This window comes from Anomaloglossus baeobatrachus, chromosome 1, assembly GCF_048569485.1.
Source record: "Anomaloglossus baeobatrachus isolate aAnoBae1 chromosome 1, aAnoBae1.hap1, whole genome shotgun sequence".
Classification (NCBI taxonomy): Eukaryota; Metazoa; Chordata; class Amphibia; order Anura; family Aromobatidae; genus Anomaloglossus; species Anomaloglossus baeobatrachus.
Window position 1 is genome coordinate 264,826,655 of NC_134353.1, and position 24,478 is coordinate 264,851,132.

General features: G+C 42.3%; 1 protein-coding gene across 1 annotated transcript in view; it reads right to left on the bottom strand.

Annotated features, from left to right (window-relative positions):
* Positions 1-5,755: 5,755 nt before the first annotated feature.
* ZGRF1 (zinc finger GRF-type containing 1) overlaps positions 5,756-24,478 on the bottom strand; it is a 189,658-nt gene continuing 170,935 nt past the window's right edge. The window contains exons 22-25 of the mRNA XM_075349440.1: positions 22,883-23,017; positions 19,324-19,588; positions 12,090-12,214; positions 5,756-6,114 (exon numbers count right to left, since the gene is read on the bottom strand). Coding sequence (XP_075205555.1) covers positions 6,109-6,114; positions 12,090-12,214; positions 19,324-19,588; positions 22,883-23,017 — 531 coding nt within the window. The 3' untranslated portion in view covers positions 5,756-6,108. The remainder of the gene's footprint in view (positions 6,115-12,089; positions 12,215-19,323; positions 19,589-22,882; positions 23,018-24,478) is intronic.

Consider the following 24,478-nt stretch of genomic DNA (forward strand, 5'->3'; position numbering starts at 1 on the left):
TATGCATTGGGCACCTTTTTTTTTTTTATTTATTGACTTGCCAAGCGTGTGTAATGTGTAGGGATGTGTTTTTACTATGTCATCTGCCATTCAGCTCTGCTACATGGCCGCTAACAGCAGACACAGACAGCCATGTAGCAGAGCTGAATGGCAGATGACAGCAGACACAGACAGAGCCGCACTGTCAGAATGAACTCGGGTGAACTTCACCCAACTTCATTGTCATGCTGCGGCTCTGTCTGTGTCGCGCCCTGATTAGCGGTCACCAGTGAAGGACTCACCGGTGACCGCTAATCTCCTAAGTTACTGAAGTTAGCAGCCCTCTCTCATACTCACCAATCCCCGATCCCCGGCACTGCACGGCGTTCACACTGCTCCGGCGGCTTTTACTGTTTTGAAAAAGCCGGCCGCCCATTAAACAATTTCGTATTCCCTGCTTTCCCCGCCCACCGGCGCCTATGATTGGTTACAGTGAGACACGCCCCCACTCTGAGTGACAGGTGTCACACTGCACCCAATCACAGCAGCCGGTGGGCGGGTCTATACTGTGTAGTGAAATAAATAATTAAATAATTAAAAAAAAACGGCGTGCGGTTCCCCCCAATTTTAAAACCAGCCAGATAAAGTCATACGGCTGAAGGCTGGTATTCTCAGGATGGCGAGCTCCACGTTATGGGGAGCCCCCCAGCCTAACAATATCAGCCAACAGCCGCCCAGAATTGCCGCATACATTATATGCGACAGTTCTGGGACTGTACCCGGCTCTTCCCGATTTGCCCTGGTGCGTTGGCAAATCGGGGTAATAAGGAGTTATTGGCAGCCCATAGCTGCCAATAAGTCCTAGATTAATCATGTCAGGCGTCTATGAGACACCCTCCATGATTAATCTGTAAATTACAGTAAATAAACACACACACCCGAAAAAATCCTTTATTAGAAATAAAAAACACAAACATATACCCTGGTTCACCACTTTAATCAGCCCCAAAAAGCCCTCCATGTCCGGCGTAATCCAGGATGCTCCAGCGTCGCTTCCAGCGCTGCTGCATGGAGGTGACCGGAGCTGCAGCAGACACAGCCGCTCCGGTCACCTCCACGCAGGTAATGAAAACAGCCGCGCGATCAGCTGCTGTCACTGAGGTTACCCGCTGTCACTGGATCCAGCGGTGGCCGCGGGTAACCTCAGTGACAGCTCAGGTGATCGCGCAACTCACCTCAGTTGCTGCGTGGAGGTGATAGGAGCGGCGGTGAGTAGCGCGATCAGCTGAGCTGTCACTGAGGTTACCCGCGGCCACCGCTGGATCCAGTGACAGCGGGTAACCTCAGTGACAGCAGCTGATCGCGCAGCTGTCTTCATTACCTGCGTGGAGGTGACCGGAGCGGCGGTGTCTTCTGCAGCTCCGGTCACCTCCATGCAGCAACGCTGGAGCATCCTGGATTACGCCGGACATGGAGGGCTTTTTGGGGCTGATTAAAGTGGTGAACCAGGGTATATGTTTGTGTTTTTTATTTCTAATAAAGGATTTTTTCGGGTGTGTGTGTTTATTTACTGTAATTTACAGATTAATCATGGAGGGTGTCTCATAGACGCCTGACATGATTAATCTAGGACTTATTGGCAGCTATGGGCTGCCAATAACTCCTTATTACCCCGATTTGCCAACGCACCAGGGCAAATCGGGAAGAGCCGGGTACAGTCCCAGAACTGTCGCATATAATGTATGCGGCAATTCTGGGCGGCTGTTGGCTGATATTGTTAGGCTGGGGGGCTCCCCATAACGTGGAGCTCCCCATCCTGAGAATACCAGCCTTCAGCCGTATGGCTTTATCTGGCTGGTTTTAAAATTGGGGGGAACCGCACGCCGTTTTTTTAAATTATTTAATTATTTATTTCACTACACAGTATAGACACGCCCACCGGCTGCTGTGATTGGGTGCAGTGTGACACCTGTCACTCAGCGTGGGGGCGTGTCTCACTGTAACCAATCATAGGCGCCGGTGGGCGGGGAAAGCAGGGAATACGAGATTGTTAATGGGCGGCCAGCTTTTTCAAAACAGTAAAAGCCGCCGGAGCAGTGTGAACGCCGTGCAGCGCCGGGGATCGGTGAGTATATGAGAGAGGGGGATAGACTGACATGGACAGAGAGTGAGGGACAGAGATAATGACCGACTGACAGAGATTAGTGAATGACAGACATTGTGAGGCGCTTCAGAACGCAGCTTTTCAGCTGCGCTCTGAAGCGGACCTTTTTTAAGCTGCGGTGCAGAGCGCACACCTGCGCACATAGCATCAGACACCAAAATCGTATGAGGGATGTCACACGTTACAATTGACTAGGTTCGTGCAACAAAACGCTCAATTCTAGAGAATGATACGATGTGTTTGCGATCAACGGTTTTGCGTTCAATCCTGATCGCAAGTAGATGTCACACGCAGATACCTCACAAACGATGCCGGATGTGCGTCACTTACAACTTGACCCCAACGACGGATTGTGAGATATATTGAAGCGTGTGTAGCGGGCTTTACAATCACGGGTGTAGCAGAGCTTTGCTCGCGATTTTGAACATGTGTCGGCAAAGTGGAACGCCAATGGGTTTGCTTTGACAGCTGGGGGGTCTACTGAAGACTGATTTTTCAGTACATACAGTAATCCTGCGGAATTGCTCTATATAGCTCAAGCGATCAGACGATCACAGCTGTAAGTCCCTTAAGGCTACTATTAAAAAAAGCGTAAAAGAATAAAACAGGAAAAGTATGGGAAAAAAAGAAAAAGTTTAAATCATCCCTCCTTTTTCCACATTACCAAAAAAAAAAGTCTAGATCAGAAGAGTCCGATCTCTCAAAATATAAAAACAACTAAACCAATCGGTAAACACTATAAACAAGAAAAAAAAATTAATCAGGTGCCAAAATTCAATTGTTTTGGTTACTGCGATAGCACAATAAATCCTGTAACAAGTGCTCAAAACGTGAAAAAAAAAAAAAGCTAGACTATAGTGTGCCAAAATGTACATGAGTAAGCAAAAATCTATCTGAGAAAGAATCATTTGGACAGGTTAGACCACTATAGAGTTTTTTGGTAAAGCACATCATTCTATTGTTTACCAAAAACTATATGAGGCCTACAAAGAAAAGAACACAGTACCTACAGTTAATCATGGTGGCAGTTCAAACATGTTTTGGGGTTGTTCTGCTGCCTCTGGCACTAGTTGCCTTGAGTATGTCCAAGGCATCATGAAATCTGAAGACTACCAATAGATTTTGGGTCACAATGTAGTGCCCAGTGTCAGAAAGCTGGGTTTGTGTCCTACGTCATTGGTCTTCAATCAGGACAAGGACCCCAAACATACTTCAAGAAGCCCCCAGACATGGATGGAAACAAAGCACTGGAGAGTTCTGTGGTGGCCAGCAATGAGTCCGGATCTAAATGCCATTTAACACCTGTGGAGAGATCTTAAAATTGCTGTTGGTAGAGTGCACCCTTCAAATATGAGAGACCTGGTCCTGGAGCAGTTTGCAAAAGAATATGTGCAAAATTCCAGTTGAGAGGTGTAAGAAGCCTATTGATTGTTATAAGAAGCAAGTAATTGCCGTTTTTTCCAAAGGGTGTGCAGCCAAATATTAAGTTGAGGGTGCTAACAATTTTGTCTGGCCCATTTTTGGAGTTTTGAGTGAAATTATGTCCAATATGCCTTTTTTTCCTCATTTTATTGTGTTGCAATTACACACATTTTGTCATACACGTGTGTGTGTTAGAAGAATTTCAAAGGGTGTCAACACTTTCGGCCATAACTGTACCAAAATGTGCCTTTGTGCTGACATTCCCTTTAAGTGGCACAAGCATGGTGGTGCATCTGTTCAAATGCCCAACGTGTCCTCCTACCCTCCCCTCTGTGTTGGGTTCACACGGCTACCATGTTGGTACTCCTAGGTTTTATTTTATTAATTATTATTGTTATATACTCTAATACAGTAGTATTTCGATATATAGAACAGACATTTTCAAGTTTAAAAAAAAAAAAATTGTTTAAAAAAGTTTAATACTATAAAAAATTAAAGACATTTAAAGACATAAATTAAAATTCTCCCCCTTTTACCTGTTCAAAAATAATGAAAAAAATAAGTCCAATCCATTAAAAATTTCTTTCATTATTTCAAAACAAGCCCTGATACAGCTCTATTTAGGGATGTGTATACATTTTATATATATTATATATATATACACATACATACACACACACACATATATATATCTATATCTCTATCTATATCTATATCTATCTCTATCTATCTCTCATATATATATATATACATATATATATATATATATATATATATATACATACATACATACATACATACACACACACATATATATATATATTATATATATATATATATATCCATCTATCTCTATCTATATATCTATATATCTATCTATATCTAAAAAAATAAATTGAAAATTTTATGTATAGGTTTGTAGCACAAACTGTACTGAACTGGTATATCCCAGGTCATTGTTACTGCACAGTGAATGCCGGAAAAACAAAACCCCAAAAAACAAAATTGCAGACTTGTTTGTTTTTTTTCCTTAGTCATTTCACCACATTGTGGATTTTTTTTCCCCATTTTGCAGTACATGATGTGGTAAAATGAATGGTACTAATAAAAATGACAACTTGTCTTGCAAAAAAAAAAAAAAAGCCCTTATACGGCTACAGGCTACATTAATAGATGTAATAATAATATATTTTTTAATAAAAAAATGGTGTTTTTGGCAGAAGTGAAAAAAAAAAATTGCAAAAGCAGAAAATGGCTGCGTCATTAAAGGGTTAACAGTGTACAAATGGTTAAAAACATACATAATAAAACGCACATGCACATTTGGAAACAGGATAAAAAAGAGGATACTCTATCTCTACACACACACCCAAGACACAGAAAGCCTACTGAATCCAACTAACAAAATACAGAGTGGACCATATGGCCATGGAAGCTCGCACTGCCTACATTTTCCAGCAGACAAAGAAGGGATTGAGAGTTGAAGGCAAAAGGAAAAAAAAAACCCAAAAAACACAACTTTCTGGCTGATGAAGCTGTTGTCTGGATGCAATGATCCCACATCTCAAGGCTTTATTCCAGCCTCCGACTGAGACGTGATATGTCATATGATTAGCATCTTTCATATTTACAAGGGTAATAGAAGCTGCTAGGCTTTAGAAAAAGGCGAGAGAAAGAAGGGGCATATGCTAAAATGGATTTAGCATTTGAAAGAGAGAAGAGAGATTGGATAAATACACTTAAACGAGGATTTAGTTTTACTCCTGTTGAGCTCTAATGGATTGTTGATTGAGATTTTAAGAAACTATACGGAGATGTCAGCAGTAATTTAAATAAGATAATTCAATGGTCCTAGATTTCGGTTTTATTAATTTAGAAGCCCCTTACTTGAAGAGAATTGAACATTGTTAATACATTAAAGGAACTTTTCATGGATGGAAATAAATCTCCCACCCCTAATAAAAAAAAAAATAAAAAAATAACCTAAAGTTAGAAGTAGCTGCGCAGTCATAAACAAAAAAAAATAAAAACTATTATCATATATTTTACACACACACACACACACACACACACACACACACACACACACACTAAAATCTTTCCTACTGATATAGAGACATTGTAAAAAAAATACTCACAACTAGTCACAGAACTACACACAAGGCATACTCTAGTGCCACCTAGTGCTCCATATACAATGTATTTATTGTGTTGCTTTCTGGTCTCTGTGCATAACAGGTTTACAATCCAAACAACAATTTAATGACATTTAATAAGAAATTTGACAGACTCACTAAATAAGTTAAAATTGTTTAAAACCCAACGATGTACCGTAGATGTGGTGTGCATCATACCAACAAGGTGAAAAAATACCCAATGAAATAAATTAAAAAATATGTGCACATCTTCAGGGTTTAACCCTACTCAGTGGAGTTTAAGAGTTAATATGAACAAACATGCCAAAAAGCAAATCAGACTCCATTATCTTCACTTTCACATAAATCCAGTAGTAGAAGATTAAAGAGCCATCTTCTGTTTTTCATTTATGTCTGTGGAAAAGATTTAATGGGGGAAACAAGTCATACATAGAATCTCATAAAATGTATGCACAAACCAGAACAATAGATTGAATGTTTACACCTTAGGGGTACTTCACACACAGCGAGATCGCTACTGAGATCGCTGCTGAGTCACGGTTTTTGTGACCTCATTAGCGATCTCGCTGTGTGTGACATTGAGCAGCGATCTGGCCCCTGCTGTGAGATCGCTGCTCGTTACACACAGCCCTGGTTCGTTTTTTTATTGTTGCTCTCCCGCTGATAAGCACACATCGCTGTGTGTGACAGCGAGAGAGCAACAATCCTGAATGTGCAAGGAGCAGGAGCCAGCGTCTCACAGCCTGTGGTAAGCTGCAACCAAGGCAAACATCGGGTAACCAAGGTGGATACCCGATATTTACCTTCGTTACCAGCCTCCGCAGCTCTCACGCTGCCAGTGCCTGCTCCTGCTCCCTGCACACGCTAAGCGGTGTGCGCTGGTAACTAAAGTAAACATCGGGTAACCATACCCGATGTTTACCTTAGTTACCAGTGTCCGCAGCTTCCACGTCGCTGCTGGCTGGGGGCTGGTCACTGGTCCCTGGTGAGATCTGCCTGTTTGACAGCTCACCAGCGACCATGTAGCGACGCAGCAGCGATCCTGACCAGGTCAGATCGCTGGTGGGATCGCTGCTGCGTCGCTAAAGTGTGACAGTACCCTTACTATCATGGCATTAATTACTTAGTTTATCTTTAGTGATAAGTACTATCATAGGATAAAAAAAAAGAATTACCTTATGCTATCTGGAACCAAAGGGAACAACAACGTAAACTGCAAAGGGTGTTTAGCACTTTATACACACACCGGCAGCTCTTCCAGTGTATCCAGGAAGAACGCGCCTGATTAATTATCCTTTTGGCTAGGTCTCATTCAAATATCCGTGTTTGTTGATGTACACAACAACAACAAAAAAATGGTACAAGTGTCATCAGTGTTTTGCATACGGACTGTACACTGATGCCATGTGTGGTCTGACTTATCAGTTCTTCTCATCCGTGATGCCAGAAAAAAACCACAGACAAGTCTCCATGATTTTTGCAGGAATACAAGGTCCAAAAAAGACACATTGACATTTTAAACAGCCCAATAATGGGTAGGCGCTCTGTAAATATCATGGACAGAACATGTATGTGAAAAACGGACATCTGAATGAGGCCTTAGTTGATCAATGAAATTTTGTGTTTCAGACATTTAAGTGAAAACGTCACAATTTCCGTTTTTCCTGAAATTCTTACTAAATTGTCACACAATACATTCATTCCCAAAATGTACAGTTTTTAAGAGTAATTCATAATATACACGGGGATTTGCTAGAACGGCAGAAGTAACATTGAGTTACATTAGTACCAGCATACTAGACATAATGGGTATGATAATTTTCTGTACTTTGACCGCGTCACATTTAATTTACCTTTAAAGAGATTGTCCAGTACCAAAGATTATTAGCTCAGTAGCAAAATACCTGAAGTTTCGCTTACGTAAAATATGTTAAATTGGGATCAGTCAGCATTAAAGTAAAGCGATAGCCATCTTGGCCATTCCAAAATATTATAGGATATTACAGGGCATCATATGATCTATGTTTCTGCAATATATAGAAAATTTTCGCTTTGTTGCTGAATAATTATATCTTGGCTCAGAAAGTCCTGTCCAAGTATTACAATAACTATTTCGTCAACAATGGGAGAATTAAATCACCTCATGTGCTCACCACTGTTCTGTTTTAAAAAGGTTTACTAACTGATTGCGGTGATGGAAAAATCTTTGCAAATTCAAAACAATGTCTTTTGTCTCAGGTATAGCTTCACAACGTCGATCAGGTTGCATCTGTTCGTCAAACAAAAAGTAAATTTGTAAAATGTTTGTCTTTATTTGCTACAGGACGCCTCAAACCTATTTTGAGATATATTTAACCGTGGACTTTAAAAAATTTGGCATAAATCCTGTACAGCCGTTGTACCAAAGGATGACATCTGGAAAGTGGATTTGAATCAGAAAATGCTTGGAGCTGGGTGGTGTTCCAGACATGTATGAAAGAAGTGGTTTGGGGGGGGATAAACCTTAAAAAGGTGCCAAACTGACACTGTCATTTGAGCAGCACATAGCAGGTGAGTCACAGTAAGTTCGCATATTACGTACATTTTGCCTATTATGACTTTCAAACTTGACCTATAGACCTGAATTGGATACTAGTGAAACCTTCAAAAGTCAGGTCAGGCTGCCTACATCTTTGCTAAGTTGCAAATGCCGTAAACGGTCATCTTGACAACATTCATTCCTTTGGTTCAGAGGTTTCAGTATGCCTTGATTGAGCCTGTCTCATCCGTTTCTCCTGAAGACGACATTCCTGTTACTCACATGTTTCAGCTTCCCTTGATTCAGCCTGACTCAAACGATTCTCCAGAAGACAACGATACCAGTGTTCAGATTTTTCAGTTGCCTTTGATTCAGCCTGTCTCATCCGTTTCTTTTCAAGCCAGGACTCTCAACTGTTTGACAGTTTTGCTTTCATAACTTTTGGATTAACTTTCCCAATAGATGGTCATTTTGTGGGTGGCATTTCAAAAAGTAGTCCTTAGTATTATGACCCTTAGTAATCACCTCACACAGATCAGAAATTTAATAGGTGAATCTATGTATAAAGCAAAAAAATGTGTGTCCTGAAGGATCTCAAATCTCCGTTATGAAAACTGCCTCACAGTCACACTGTTCCAATTGTCCATAACAACCAATCTCTCATCTTTCACTTTACCTCAGCAGCTAGAATGCTGAAAGCTGCACTCTGGTTGCTATAGGCAACCAGGAAAAGCTTATCAGGTTGCCTCAGCTTTGCGACGATATGGTTGCTGCCCCTTTAAGAGCTACTCTGGGCATTGTGACTTTAATTCTTTAAGACCCTTTGGGTAAAAACTGTTAGCAGCTTCAATGCTGAAAGCTGCACTCTAGTTGCTATAGAAAACCAGAACAATCTTACTGTGAGGCAATCTTCATAAATGAGGCCCAATTACTTCTGCTGTGGCTATAGGCAACCAGAATGATCTTACTGTGAGGCAATTCTTATAAATGAGGCCCCAGTTACTAGTGCACGGGTTGTGGATAGCCATTGCTATAATTTCAAAATTAAGAGTGACTTATCAGGTTGCCCCACCTTAGCGACTATATGGTTGCTGCCCCTTTAAGAATTATTCTTTGGGCACCGTCTCTTTAGTTCTTTAAGACCCTTAGGTCTTACAAAACCCCACTGGGGTTTTGCATTCATACAAAAACTCATTTTTCTCCTTCATTTTTATAGAGCCTAAATTGGGCGGGCAATCTCATGAAGGGGAGGTAGATTTTGAGTTTTAATGTTCGCAGTATTTTTAGTCTGACTTTAAAAGCCAAGCAAATATATATTTGATACACTGACGATTTTGCAAAGAATGGAGAGGTCTGAAGTTTTTTTTATCAACTGTGACAGAGAAAAAAAAATTAAGAAAATCCCATTGTATGATTTTTAAATAATTTAAAGTTTATTGCATGAAATAAGTATTTGATCATCTACCAGCAAGAATTCTGGCTCTCACAAACCTGATATATATATATTTTTTTTTTAAGATGCCCTCCTCCTCTGCATTCATTACCTGTATTAATTGCACCTGTTTAAACTTGTTACCTGTATATAAGATCTGCCCACAAATTTAATTGATCACACTCCAACCTCTCCACCATGGCCAAGACCAAAGAGCGGTCTAAAGACACCAGGGACAAAACTGTAGACTTGCACAAGGCTGCGATGGGCTACAGGACAATAAGCAAGCAGCTTGGTGAGAAGGCAACAACTGTTGATGCAATTATTAGAAAATGGAAGAAACATATGATGTTTGTCAATCTTACATTAATTTACATGGATTAGAATGCTGCAGGGCATGCAAGATCCCTCTGCTCATGCCAGCACATGTCCAGGCCCATTTGAAGTTCGCCAATGACCATCTGGATGATCCAAAGGAGGCATGGGAGGAGGTCATGTAGTCAGATGAGACCAAAATATAATTTTTTGGCATCAACTCCACTCACCGGGTTTGGAGAAAGAAGCAAGAGTACAACCCCAAGAAAAACGTTGCAATCGTGAAGCATGGGAGTGGAAACATCATATCTTGGGGTGTTTTTCTGCAAAGGGGCAGGACAACTGCATTGTACGGAAGGGAGAATTGATGGGGTCAGGTATTGCATAATTTTGGCCAACAACCTCATTCTCTCAGTAAGAGAACTGAAATAGCTAGGTCGTGGCTGGGTCTTCCAGCATGACAATGACCCGAAAAATAGCCAGGACAATTAAGGTGTGGCTCCATAAGAAGCATTTCAAATTCTTGGAGTGACCTAGTCAGTCTCCAGACTTGAACCCAATAGAGAATCTTTGGAGGGAGCTAAAACTCAATGTTGCCCAGTGACAGCTCCAAAACCTGAAAGATCTGGAGAATATCTGTATGGAGGAGTGGGATCCTTGCTGCTGTGTGTGCGCAAACTTAGTCAAGAACTATAGGAAACATCTGACTTCTGTAATTGCAGTCAAAGGATTCTGTACCAAATATTAAGTTCTGTTTTTCTATTTTTATCAGATACAGTGGAACCTTGGTTAACGAGAACAATCCGTTCTGGGAGTGTGCTTGATAACCAAGTTACTCATTCAGCAAAGCAAGATTTCCCATAAGAAATCACTGCAATGCAGACAATTCGTTCCACATCTTGTTAAATGTCCCATCCTGGTCCCCTATTGTGCCATTCCACACACGTACAAACACAGACAAACACATATTATGCTCACCTTACCTTCCGTTCCCTCGCCGGCCTCCTGAATCTTGCAGTTCACCGGTACAGGATGTGTATCGGGTAACCGTCGCGACGAGGGAGGAACTTACGCTGCCAGACCGCTGACATCAAAGGCAGGAGCCGCTTGCCTCTGATTGGTCAGCATGCTGCCTTTGAGTAGCGGCTGACAGCGGAAGTTCCTCCCTCGTCGCGAAGGTTGCGATACACATCCTATACTGGCGAACTACAAGAACCATGAGGCTGGCGATGGAACGGAAGGTAAGGTGAGCATAATATGTGTGTGCGTGCGTGTTTGTTTGTATGTGTTTGTGCGTGCTTGTGTGGACTGCAAAAACGGGTTAGAGCGCGGTGGATGAAGGAAACGGAAGTGTGTGTGGTGAGTATTTTGCTCATTTAGCAAAGCTTGCTCGTAAACTGAGTTACAAATTTACAGCAAGCTTTGCTCATTAAGCGAAATACTTGCTAAATGGGTTACTCATTAAGCGAGGCTCCACTGTACTTATTTCATGTAATAAAATGCAAATTAATTACTTAAAAAATGATACAATGTGATTTTCTGTAGTTTTTTTCTGTCACAGTTGAAGAGGGATTAGAGGAAGCACTTTATACTTACCTGCCGCAGCACGTCTGTAATTCTACTTCCGGGGCCACTCATTAACCTCATGCATGTGCACTGCTTCCCCCACCTACCGGCAGTCCCTGCATCTCTGATTGAAAGCGGTCTGCTTTATCATGGCTGGGCATCAAAATTTGGGGTAACCATATGCCGTTTTATTTAATAAAAAATAAAATAAATAATAATAATAATAATAATAGTAGTAATAATTAAACGCATGCAGTTCCTCTTACTTTGCTACACAACCAAGATAAGATCATGGCTGGGGGCTGCAGCCTGTAGCCGTATGCTTCATCTGTGCTGGGTATCATAATATGGGGGGACTCTACGCCAGTTTTATTTATTTATTGTTACAGCAATATAGACACACAGACCGAGTCTCTGCTGCAGAGATAAGTAAAAAATTGCTATACAGATAAAAACAAGGCAGAATACACGTTTAAGCCAGAAATGGGTATTACTAATTTACCCTGAATTTTGAGGGCCTTCCTTAGCTTTACTTACCTTTACAGCCTTTGTTTTTTTCTGTGTACTTGATGCTGTTGCTTCTCTCTTTTTTAGATAAAGTGCAAGTATAGCATTTAGTCTGTCATCCCACTGACTTACATGTTTTAATCCATCTTTATGCACTGAAACAAAAAAAGCGCCATATTAAATGTATTTTCTTAGATTCTAATTACACTAGAATATATCTATATATATATATACACATACATACACACACACACACACACACACACACACACACACACACACACACACACACATACATATATATATATATATATATATATATATTACACACAGTATAAAAAAAAAAATATATATATACTCACCTCCCAGATCGGTGATGCTCCTTTGCTTTGTGTCGCTTGGCAGTTTATGGTATAAACAGTCATGATCGCAGCAGCCAATGAGCTGCCACTGATTGGCTGCAGCCTTCATAATACCATTAAAACAGATACTTAAAGGGAATCTGTCAGCAGGCTTTTGCCAAGTAATCTGAAAAAGGGGTTGAAACACAGAATGCAATGATGTGTGATATGTCAAGCTGTATGCTGCTGCTTACGTAAACTAAAGGCTTTCTCATCTGGTGATTATTATTGCTGTGACTAGCATGCACTCGTCCAACTCTGCCCCCTTCTTTGATCAGCAGCTCACTTTCTATAGACTATGTACATAACGAGCCTGGTGTGGAGGGGTAGTTTTCTCAGTTGTGCTGCATTGCTAAATCTAAAAACTCTGCTTTTGTAAGAACTGCTACTCCCAGTAAAGTGATACAATGGGTACGGAAAGTATTCAGACCCCTTTAAATTTTTCACTCTGTTTCATTGCAGCCATTTGGTACATTCAAAAAAGTTCATTTTTTTTTCTCATTAATGTACACTGCACCCCACCTTGACAGAAAACAGAAATATAGAAATGTTTGCAAATTTTTTAAACAAGAAAAACCTGAAATATCACAGTCATAAGTATTCAGACCCTTTGCTCAGACACTCATATTTAAGTCACATGCTGTCCATTTCCTTATGGTCCTTCTTAAGATGGTTCTACTCCTTCATCCAGCTATATTTAATTAAACTGATAGGACTTGACTTGGAAAGGCACACACCTGTCTATATAAGACCTCATAGGTCACAGTACATGTCAGACCAAATGAGAATCATGAGGTCAAAAGGAACTGCCCAAGGAGCTCAGATCTGGGCAAGGTTACAAAAGAATTTCTGCAGTACTCAAGGTTCCTAAAAGCACAGTAGCCTCCATAATCCTTAAATGGAAGAAGTTTGGGACCATCAAAACTCTTACTAGACCTGGCAGTCCAGCCAAACTGAGCAATCATGGGAGAAGAGCCTTGGTGAGAGAGGTAAAGAAGAACCACAAGAATACGGTGGCTGAGCTCCAGAGATGCAGTAGGGAGATGGGAGAAAGTTCCACAAAATCAGCTACCACTGCAGTCCTCCACCTATAAGGCTTTTATGTCAGAGTGGCCCGGCGGAAGCCTCTCCTCAGTGTAAGACATATGACTGCCCGCATAGAGTTTGCAAAAAAAATATGAAGGACTTCCAGACTATGAGAAATAAGATTCTCTGGTCTGATGAGACGAAGATAGAACTTTTTGGTGAGAATTCTAAGCGGTATGTGGAGAGAAACCAGGCACTGCTCATCACCTGCCCAATACAATCCCAACAGTGAAACATGGTGGTGGCAGCATCATGCTATGGGGGTGTTTTTCAGCTTCAGGGACAGAACGACTGGTTGCAATTAAAGGGAAGATGAATTAGGCCAAATAAGATGTTCTACAAGAAAACCTCTTCCAGAGTACTCTGGACCTCAGACTTAGCTGAATGTTCTCCTTCCAACAAGACAAAGACTCTAAGCACACAGCTAAAATAATAAAGGAGTGGCTTCAGAACAACTCTGTGACCATTCTTGACTGGCCCAGCCAGAGCCTTGACCTAAACCCAATTGACCATCTCTGGAGAGACCTGAAAATGGCTGTCCACCAACGTTCACCATCCAACCTGAAGGAACTGGAGAGGATCCCCAAATCCATGTGTGAAAAACTTGTTGCATTATTCCTAAAAAGACTCATGGCTGTACTAGCGCCAAAAGGGTGCTTCTACTTAAAGGGAACCTGTCACCAGTTTTTTCCCTATTAAACTAAAAGTATCACCTCCTGCAGCTCCTGGGCTGCATTCTATGAAGGTGCACCTTGTTCCTGACTAAACTTATATACCCCTGAAATAACTTTATAAAATCTGACCGCCAGGTATGGTAATTACCTTATCTAGTCAGATGGGCGTGATAATTTTCTGCTACTTTTCCTCCCTCTGGCCACGTTCGCCATCCTCCTTTCCTGATTGACAAGGATGGTGCCACCATCGTCATCCATTCTGCTCGGCCAAATTTCGTGCAGGCGCAGTTAGCTCTGCCACATCGCGGGCCGAGCAAAAAACATAGTTGTCCTCGCGCGCGCTGGTGAGGAATTTGTGCAGGCGCAAGATTATGGTCAGGCACGAGGATGAGGCTGGTGAGCTCATGCACAGTGCTGACCATAATCTCACGCCTGCGCATTTAGCTCACCGACGCGCGCGAGGGCAGATATGTTTTATACTCCGCCCGCGATATTGCAGAGCGAACTGCGCCTGTGAGAGCAGACATGACTGAACAGGGGCGAGATTTGAAAGCGCAAAGAGGATGAGGACAGAGGTGTCATCACGTCAATCAAGAAAAAAGGACAGCGAACAGTGGCAGGAGGGGGGACAGGAACCGAAAAAGAGGACGCCCACCCGACTAGATCAGGTAATTAGCATACGTGGCGGTCAGCTTTTATTAAGTTATTTTCAGGGTCTGCAAGGGGAGTAAGGGAACAAGGGCACTTTCATAGAATGCAGCCCAGGAGCTGCAGAAGGTGATACTTTTATTTTAATAGTGAAAAAACTGGTGACAGGTTCCGTTTAATACTGAGCAAAGAGTCTGAATACTTATGACCATGTGATATTTCAGTTTTTTTTGTTTAATAAATTTGCCAAAACGTCTACATTTGGGTTTTTTTTCTGTCAAGATTGGGGTGCAGAGTGCACATTTGTGAGAAAAAAAAATGAACTTTTTTTGAATTTACCAAATGGCTGCAATGAAACAAAGAGTGAAAAAATTTAAAGGGGTCTCAATACTTTCCGTACCCACTGTACATCGTAGAATTCAGGGTCTCTTTGCCTACATTATGCTGCTCTCAGGGGAGATAGCAAAACTGTGATGACAGATTCGGTTTAATGTCTACATTAGTCTGACAAAGAGTAGTTGAAGACAGAAGTTTACATACACTAAAAAGATACATATCAGTCTCCCCCTTAGGCCAGTGTAACATGTCTGACGTGCAGTCTATATTTAGTAATCTTACTTTCACAATGACCATAAATATATTTGTATACTTACAACAGTTGACTACTACTAGACAACCCCTTCTTAATGGCCTCGGATTCCTGCATAAAATAAAATCTGTATATACAGTTGAAACCAGAAGTTTACATCCACTATTTAAAAAGACACATCTGCATGTTTTTCTCACTATCTGACATGAAATCAGAATAAAGCTTTCCTGTTTTAGGTCAATTAGGATCCAAAATTATTTATAATTTGCCAAATGCCAAAATAATGAGAGAGTTAATGATTTAAGGCATTTTTATTACTTTCTACAAAGTCAAAGTTTACATACAGTAAGAGTACTATGCCTTTAATCCCTTCATCACCGGTTTTCTGCTCCTCTTCTTCTGAGAGCCGTAACTTTTTTATATGTCCCTCAATCTTGCCAAACGAGGGCTTGTTTTTTGAGGGACGAGTTTTATTTTTAAATGAAACCATGAGTTTTACCGTATAATGTAATGGAAAACGGCAAAAAAAATTCCAAGTGTGGAAAAATTGCAAAAAAGTGCGATTCCATGATTGTTTTTTGGGGTATTTTAGTTACAGTGTTCACTATATGGTAAAACTGATGTGTCGGTGTGATACCTCATGTTGGTAGGAGTTTGTAGATACCAAACATGTTTAGGTTTACTTTAATCTAAGGGGTTAAAAAAAAATTCAGAAGTTTGTCCAAAAAAGTGGTGCACTTTTTGTACAATGTTCCGCGACCCGTAGCGTTTTCACTTTTCGGGATCTGGGGCTCAGTGATGGCTTATCTCTTGCGTCTCGAGCTGACGTTTATAAATGGTAGCATTTTTGCGCAGACGCTACATTTTGATTGCCTGTTATTGCATTTTGCGCAAGATTAGCGGCCACCAAAAAAAAAAAAATAAATTTTGGAGTTTGGAATTTTTTGCCACTACACCGGTTACCAATCAGGTTAAATGATTTTATATTTTGATAGATCGGGTATTTCTGAACGTGGCAATTCCAAATATATGTGTATATTTTTATTGTTTTAACCGTTTCATTTTTAATAGGGGGCGATTTGAACTTTTCGTTTAATTTTTTTTTTATTTTACTAGTCCCACTAGGGGACTATAAAGATCAGCAGTCTGTTGCACAGCTCTGATCCGTAAAAATGCTGCGTTCCTGTTAGAGTTGCTTTTCTGTCGGCTCTAACAGGAACTACGTCATGATGATCACATGAGCAGATGCTACCATGGCAACCATCTGCTCACCGTGATCGAGTCATGGGGCCTCCGATGGCTGCAGAAAAAGGCAATTTCCCTGCCGCAGCCATTTAAATCGCACTGTCACATTTTGTCAGCACAATCTTAGGGGTTAACATGCACTGGTCGATCACGGATCCACCCGCGCCTGTTAGCCGCACATGTCTGCTGTTCAAATCAGCAGACATGTGCAGGGATCGCCACTGGCTCACCGCAGCAGCTGGTGATTACCCAAACAGGATTTAAGACATAGCAGTTTGTCTTCAGTCATGAAGGGTTAAAACAATATGATGATGTAATTTCTTTGGAAGATTCTGATCGGTTTATTGGCAAAATCTGAGTAAGAGACATCTGTTGATGTATTTTAATGCACGCCTGAAACACACGGTTTCTTTGTGTAGCATCATAAAAAAGTCAAAGGAAATCAGCCAAGATCTCATATAGAGAATTGTGAACTTACACAAATCTGGTTCATCCTTGGGTGCAATTTTCAGATACCTGAAATGCCTCGTTCATCTGTACTAGATGGGAATGTCTAGGCCTCATACTGCTCAGAAAGGAGACGGGTTCTGTGTACCAGAGATTAATGTTCTTCGTTCAGACATGTGCATATCAACCCAAGAACAAAAGCAAAAGACCTTGTGAAGACGCTCGCAGAAGCTGCTAAGGATTGTCATTTTCGCAGAAGCTGCTAAGATTGTCATTTTTTATGATGAAACTAATACTGTAGCAACATGGGCTGAAAGGCTACTCTGTCAGGAAGAAGCCATTACTCCAAAAGAAACAAAGCCAGATTAATGCTTGCAAATGCACACAGGAACTAAGACCTTAATTTTTGGAGACTTGTCCTGTAGTTTAACAAACCTAAAATTGAACTGTCTGGCCGTAATGACCATCGTTACGTTTGAAGGAAAAAGGGAGAAGCTTTGAAGTCTAAGAACATCATCCCAACTGTGAAACACAGAAGTGGCAGCATCGTGTTGTGGGGTTTTGCTGCAGAAGGCAGTCACACTTCTCAAAATAGATGGTATCATGGAGGGAAAAAAAGTACGTGGCAATACTGAAAACATCAGCCAGGAACTTCAAGCTTGGGCAAAATGTGTCTTCCAAAAGCACAATGTCAATGTTTTGGAGTGGCCATCATAAAGCCCTGATCTCAATCCTATTGAAAATTTATGGGCAAAGCTGAAAAGGCATGTGTGAGCAAGGCGACCTACAAACATGACTCAGTTACAGCAGTTCTGTCAGGAGGAATGGGCACAAATTCCTACTAACTATTCTGAGAAGCTTGTGGAAGGATATCCAAAACGTTTGACCCAAGTCATACAGTTTAAGGGCAATGGTTCCAAATACTAATGAAATGTATGTAAACTTTTGAATTTGCAGAAAGTAATAAAAATGCCTTAAAACATTCTCTCTCTCTCTCATTATTCTGGCATTTTGCAAATATAAATAATTTAGGTTCCCAATTGACCTAAAATGGGAAAGGTTTATTCTGATTTCCTGTCAGAAAGTGAGAAAAACATGCAGATGTGTCTTTTCAGATAGTGGATGTAAACTTCTGGTTTCAACTGTATATACACAGATTATTTTATTTCATGCAGGGATCTGGGTACATTAAGAAGGGGTTGTCAAATGGTAGTCAACGGTTTTAAATATACAAATATATTTATGATCATCGTGAAAATAAGATTACTAAATATAGACTGCACGTCAGACATGTTACATTGGCCTAAGGAGGTGACGAACGGCTGAAAGGACCCTAATCATATAGCAAAGTCAATCTATATAACTACTATATCATGCTCAACATCAAAATAATTGCAAAGTGCTTGTAAAGACAAGCTAGTATGCAATTTACGGTCTGTTTACACGAAACGACAGGTGGCACTAAAGGATCGCTGATCAGCCACTTGTTTGCGATCAGTGGTCACTTAACAGCCTGTTTATGAAGGCAGACCGGAGAAAATTCACCCAATGAAATGTGACTTTGCCCCCTCACCCATTTCATTTAGACACACGGCTCCTCCAATCCACACCATGGAGATTCTTACATCGGTGTAGTTCCCATCATTAAAGGCTATGTGCGCACGTTGCGTACTAGCCCTGCAGAAATTTCTGCAGCGATCTGAAGAGCACACGTGCGCTTCAAATCGCTGCAGAAAATGTCCGTAGAGAAAAAAAAAAAAGCCGATTCCATGCGCTCTGCCTGCAGCTCCTGCCATAGACGGAGCAGGAGCTGCCGGCAAAGCGCACATAAGAAGTGACATGTCACTTCTTAGAACGCAGCGCTTCGGGCAGCAGCCGAAGCGCTGCGCTCTAAGACGCCACGTGCGCACGGCCCCTGCGCAATCTCCATAGACTGTGCAGAGGACGCAGGACGCATGCAGTTACGCTGCGCTACAAAGCGCAGCGTAACTGCATGTATTTACGCAACGTGCGCACATAGCCAAAAGGTGTGGGCTAGCAGGTAATGGACCCCCACGAATTCTAGATTGCACCAAATTCTAGGTGAACAGATGCCTAAGCATTCTTGTAATGGCAATTTAACAACAGAGGTAACGTTACACACTGGCTTAACCAAATGGTATTTTCTTACGTACTTTCACAGTGATGGATCACCTGCTCCCACAGCTTGTTCTTTCTTAAGCAGGCGAGGCTGCCAACAATTAATAAATGTCGCTTTCCCCTCGTCAGCGCAACATTCATCCTCTTTTCTGAGTCTATGAACCCAACCTGCTTGGTCCGCACACAAGACAGGATAATGATTTCCTTTTCAGCTCCCTGGAAGGCATCCACTGTGGACACCTGGACTGCTTTCATATCCAAGGGGTCACACACGGCAGCAGAGGTAAGCATGCAGCAAATCTGCGGATAGGGAATATTACATAAGAAGAGAAATACACAGACATGTTAAATCATTTCCCTACCCTGAGGCCAAGTACACTATCACCTAGGAAGTAAACTTTATATATTTACATCCATTAAGAATAATGATCCAATATGACAAATAAAAATAGACATACTGCTAGTCTGTCTATAGGTGTAAAACAAAAACAACAAACTACAGACTTTATTTCTCTTGATAGAAACTGCAAGTAGTTGAAAACCTGCAACACTCATTTCCTTTAAGCACATACCACACTACACGTACATGTACATGTACACTGCACAATTATCAGGAATGAGCATTCATTTCCTGATAATCAGGCAGTGAAAATAGGCTGTCAATTACTCGCTTGTTTGTCACGTGAAATTATTTTTAAGCTTGCTTAAAGGGAACCTGTCACGATGTTTTACCCTTATAAGCTGCGGCCACCACCAGTAAGCTCTTATATACAGCATTCTAGAATACTGTACAGAAGAGCCCAGGCTGCTCTGTATCACGTACAAAAAAACCTTTATTAGATTCACCTAAGGGGCGGTCCGGTAAGATGGGTGTCGATGCTTACAGGTCCGGCACCTCCTCTCTGCTGCGATCGCTGTCCTCATTCTGAACCCTGTGTGGATGATGCGTTCTAAGTCATCCACCCAGGCTGGCATTGCGGTCCTGCGCATGCGCACTTTGATCTGTCCTGCTGAAGGTATATCAGAGTACTATAATGCACAGGTGCGAGAAAAGGGTCAAAGACCACCCGCGCTTGCACACTACAATACTTTGATCTACCCTTAGAAGATATGAGAACCATAGAACCATGGACTTCTGAATGAGTCCTTAATGAATATGGTGTATGTGATGCCCTAGGCTAGTCAGGTTGTCCCAGGTAGTCCCATGCACACACACCCCCTCCCTGAAAAGGTGACAGCAGCCAAACTTCAAAACCTTGTCACCACCCTCCAGGTTTGATGTCCACACCAGGGTGATGGAGCCAGGCGGTTGGCTCCACCCACCGAGGAGTTCACAGGCTTGGAGGCGGGAAAAAGCAGTAGAGAGTTCTGGGAGTTCAGGGAGAGAGTAGTTTGACAGTGGAGGAGAGAAGTCAAGCTCAAGGGCAGACCTGTGACCAGGCCTGCCAATAGTCTACTCAGGTGGCTGGGTTGGAGCCCAATCACCTCTGGCAAGGAGGCAGACGGTGGTGGCCGCCTGCAGGAGCTGGGATTACAGCCGGTGGAACCGTAGGGACCGGGGTCAGGCGGTGACCCGCCGGTACCGAGCCGGGGAACCGATTGGAAACCGGAGTACCAGGAGGGGTACTCAGACCCAGTACGAAGCCCAGAATCCACAGGGCTGAGTAGAATCAACTGATTGAGGACCGGACTTTAGGACCTATCCCAGACAAGACCCGACTGAAGACAACAGCCCAACCATTAGGGTAAAGCCACCGCCAAGGCATAGAGACCCAAGGGGCCAGCGTCTGCGAGCAAAGAGGGCTCTCCCGACATCCAGCAAGCGGGTTACCGTTGCTTAGGCATAGGAGTCAAAACATACACATAAAGAGGTGCAGGAGAAAGGCGGAAACCACCAACCTGTTGAGGGAAAAGCTGCAGCCGGCTGCGGGCCCCGTTCATCACCCCGTTTTGTTTACCAGAGACTCCAGTGTGTTGTGTCCTAGTGAATACACCAGTGCCTTCAGGCCGCGCACCGCGCCGCACCGCACCAGCACCCAGCACGCACCCATCCCCACTCCTCAGCACCTCCCTCGGGCCCCCGGGACCATCACTCCCCTACCCACGGAGGGGTCAACACCAAGCTGCGCAACACCGTCCCCAGGAGGCCTAGTCAACGGCAGCGGTGGTGTCCATCCATTCACCACAACCCGTGGGTGGCGTCACGAACTTATATCCCTTACAAACCACCGCGGCCCCGGCCGTGGAACTCCCCACCGAAGTCCCTGCGTGTAGCGTCAACCCCCTTGCAGAGCGACGTGACCCCCGGGTCCGTGAGGAGCTCGAGCCACCCACCGTATGAGCACGGATCCGAGCGGCTCGGCAGTCGGCCGAGCCCGTGGGGCGGTACATGTACTTTTTAGTTGCCCAAGCAGAGTGAGAAATGTACTCTACTCAAACACAGTAGGCTAATGTTGGCCATCACCTTCCATACCAACTGGATTTGCCAACACTAATGTGTATAGGAGCCCTGGAAGACATATCGATCCAGCATATCTCATTTTGGACTGCCAATTCATTTGTTCTCTTTAAGGTAAGAGAATATAAAAGAGTTCAGCCAAAAAAGTGACCGTGTATGAGATGGCCGGCCAAAATGGCTGCCTGATGAACGACTGGCCAAAGCATTGTTCGGCTGATAACCAACTCTTGAGTACAGCAGGCTTTAGTAAAAAGGGGAGTATGTTTTAGCGACATGACACTCCCATGCAAACTAATGAAGTGACAAATTTTTGTAATACATTCAAACACAAAAATATTTTCACATGAACAATTAGGCTACGTGCCCACGTTGCTTTATTTATGCGCTTCTTTTCTACACACAAAACTGCATGTTTTGGCAGGAAAAACGCAGCAGAAAAAACGTGCATTTTTTTATTACGTTTGCAAGTTTTTTTTACATGCGTTTTTTCCTGCTTCTTTTTTGTGCTTTTTTCTTTTAGTCATGGCGATCGCAGGGGTTCAGGCACTGTACCCCAGTGATCACAGTTGAGTCTCCGTCTGATGTTACAGCTGGGACCCGGCTCTCACTGCCCGCAGTGATGCCTGCTCTGCTCCCGGCAGTTTAACCCCCTAAATAATGTGATCTGTGCTATCACAGCATTCACGAGGCAGGGAGAGGAATCGCTTACCTTAATGCGATCACAGGGACCAGATTGCTGCCATGGTATCCCCGCGTCATCACCATGATGACCCCAGGTTGAAGAGCCTCATACATCATGCTATATGCAAGGTGTGTGAGGCTAAGTGCTGCAATATAATCCACTGTGGTGATAAAGCATTGCAGGGGATTATAGAAACGCAGAAAAAAAAAAACAAACAAAAAAAAATAAAAACGCGGAAACAATTGTCTTTTTTTTTAAGCAACAAAATCTGCAAGGAAAAAAGAAGCCGCGTGTGCACAGTAAGTCAGGATTCTCAGACTTTGCTGGGATGCTTTTTCCTTGCTTTTAATGATTAAAATAAGCAAGGAAAACGCATGAAAAAATGCAAAATGAAAAATTGCCATATGTACACATACCCTTAGCATTGATAGAATTGAAAAACAAAAAAACAAACCTTATTCATCTGAGATTTGTAGAGTGTAATTACTCCAATCATGGCTCCATGTATACCACTTGCAATCAGTGACTGAATAAGCTTCACAGTAAAGTTGGCTTCCTCCATATTATAGAAGCTGGTATTCCCCTCCACCTACAAACAATTGTAACTCTTGTAAACTAAGCATCTAAGAACTGTCACTCAGAGCAACGTCTCACATAAATACCATGTCTCATATACTATACATACATGCTAGTATACGTTTTCTTTATAATGATGACCATTACTAGTTTATCAATGTGTGTGATAGATGTAATCTACAAAAATTAGATCTAGAATGACCGCTTTATTCAGTCAAATAACATTGCTACATACATTTTTAGAAAGGAAACTTGATCTATTCAATACACATTGAGACTGACTGGTCAATCGTTAAAAAAAATAAATAAATATAAAAAAAAGGGGGCATTGAACATGGAAATCCCCTTTAATAAAATGGTAATTATCTAATTTTACACAAGTTTCACTTTTTTTTTCTTAATCCAAAAGTTTGATCTGTGTAAAAACAACAATATATGCTTTACATACCGTTTTCACCCAACTCTTCTGTGGTGATATCATACCTACAGCACGCGTGACCACTGCAGCCAATCACCCAGGGGTCTTTATTGGCTACTTCAGCATAAACGCCAAGGCTATAAAAGTACAGCAGCCATGTCCACAAGACCAGGGGGGAGCAGAGTGGCAGCGATATAGTGACTTTGCTATTTTTACAGTACATTTAGCAAGCCTTTAGATTAAAAAAACGTTAATGAGTGATTTCCAGAACTGATCCCTATCTATAGGATAGAGGATAACTTACTGATAAATGGGGGTCCCACAGATGGATCCCCAGCTACAATCAAAGAACTGGCACTGCAAAGACTTATGGAGGAAAGAAAAAAAAAATCAAATGCTCCAGCTCTGTGCCTTTCAGAGCTTGCTTTGTCAGGCTCATAGACATATTCACCACCGTGCCATTTAAGTCTAAAATCTGCCCTGTTCTAGGTATCCAGAACTCCATTTTTTGATTGCTAGGGGTACAAAAGCTATTCTATTACTTGAGGATAACTTTCACATCTGGGAATACCACTTTAATTAAATGTTGCATAATATGTCCTACTCAATTAAAATTAATAGAGTCCTTGATGATGGTGAGCATTAAATGGAACCTCTCAAGGTTTTTCCCTTATGAGCTACAGCCACCACCAGTGAGCCTTTATATACAGTATTCCAAGATTTGTCATACACACAAGGCTGGGAAGGAGGAGGTGCCGTAACAAGAGAAGTGACTCCCATCGGACTGAACCCCACCCCCCCCTCCCCAGATGAGTATAATAAAGGTGTTTTTATGTTCTACAGAGCGGCCCGGGCTCTTATATACAGTATTCAAGGATGTGTCATACACATGAGGCTGGGCAGGAGGAGGTGCCGGAGCGAGAGAAGTGCCTCCCATCGGACAGGACCGCCCCCCCAGGTGAGTTACGTTCTACAGAGCGGCCCGGGCTCTTATATACAGTATTCCAGGATGTGTCATAGACACGATGCTGGGAAGGAGGAGGTGCCGGACCGAGA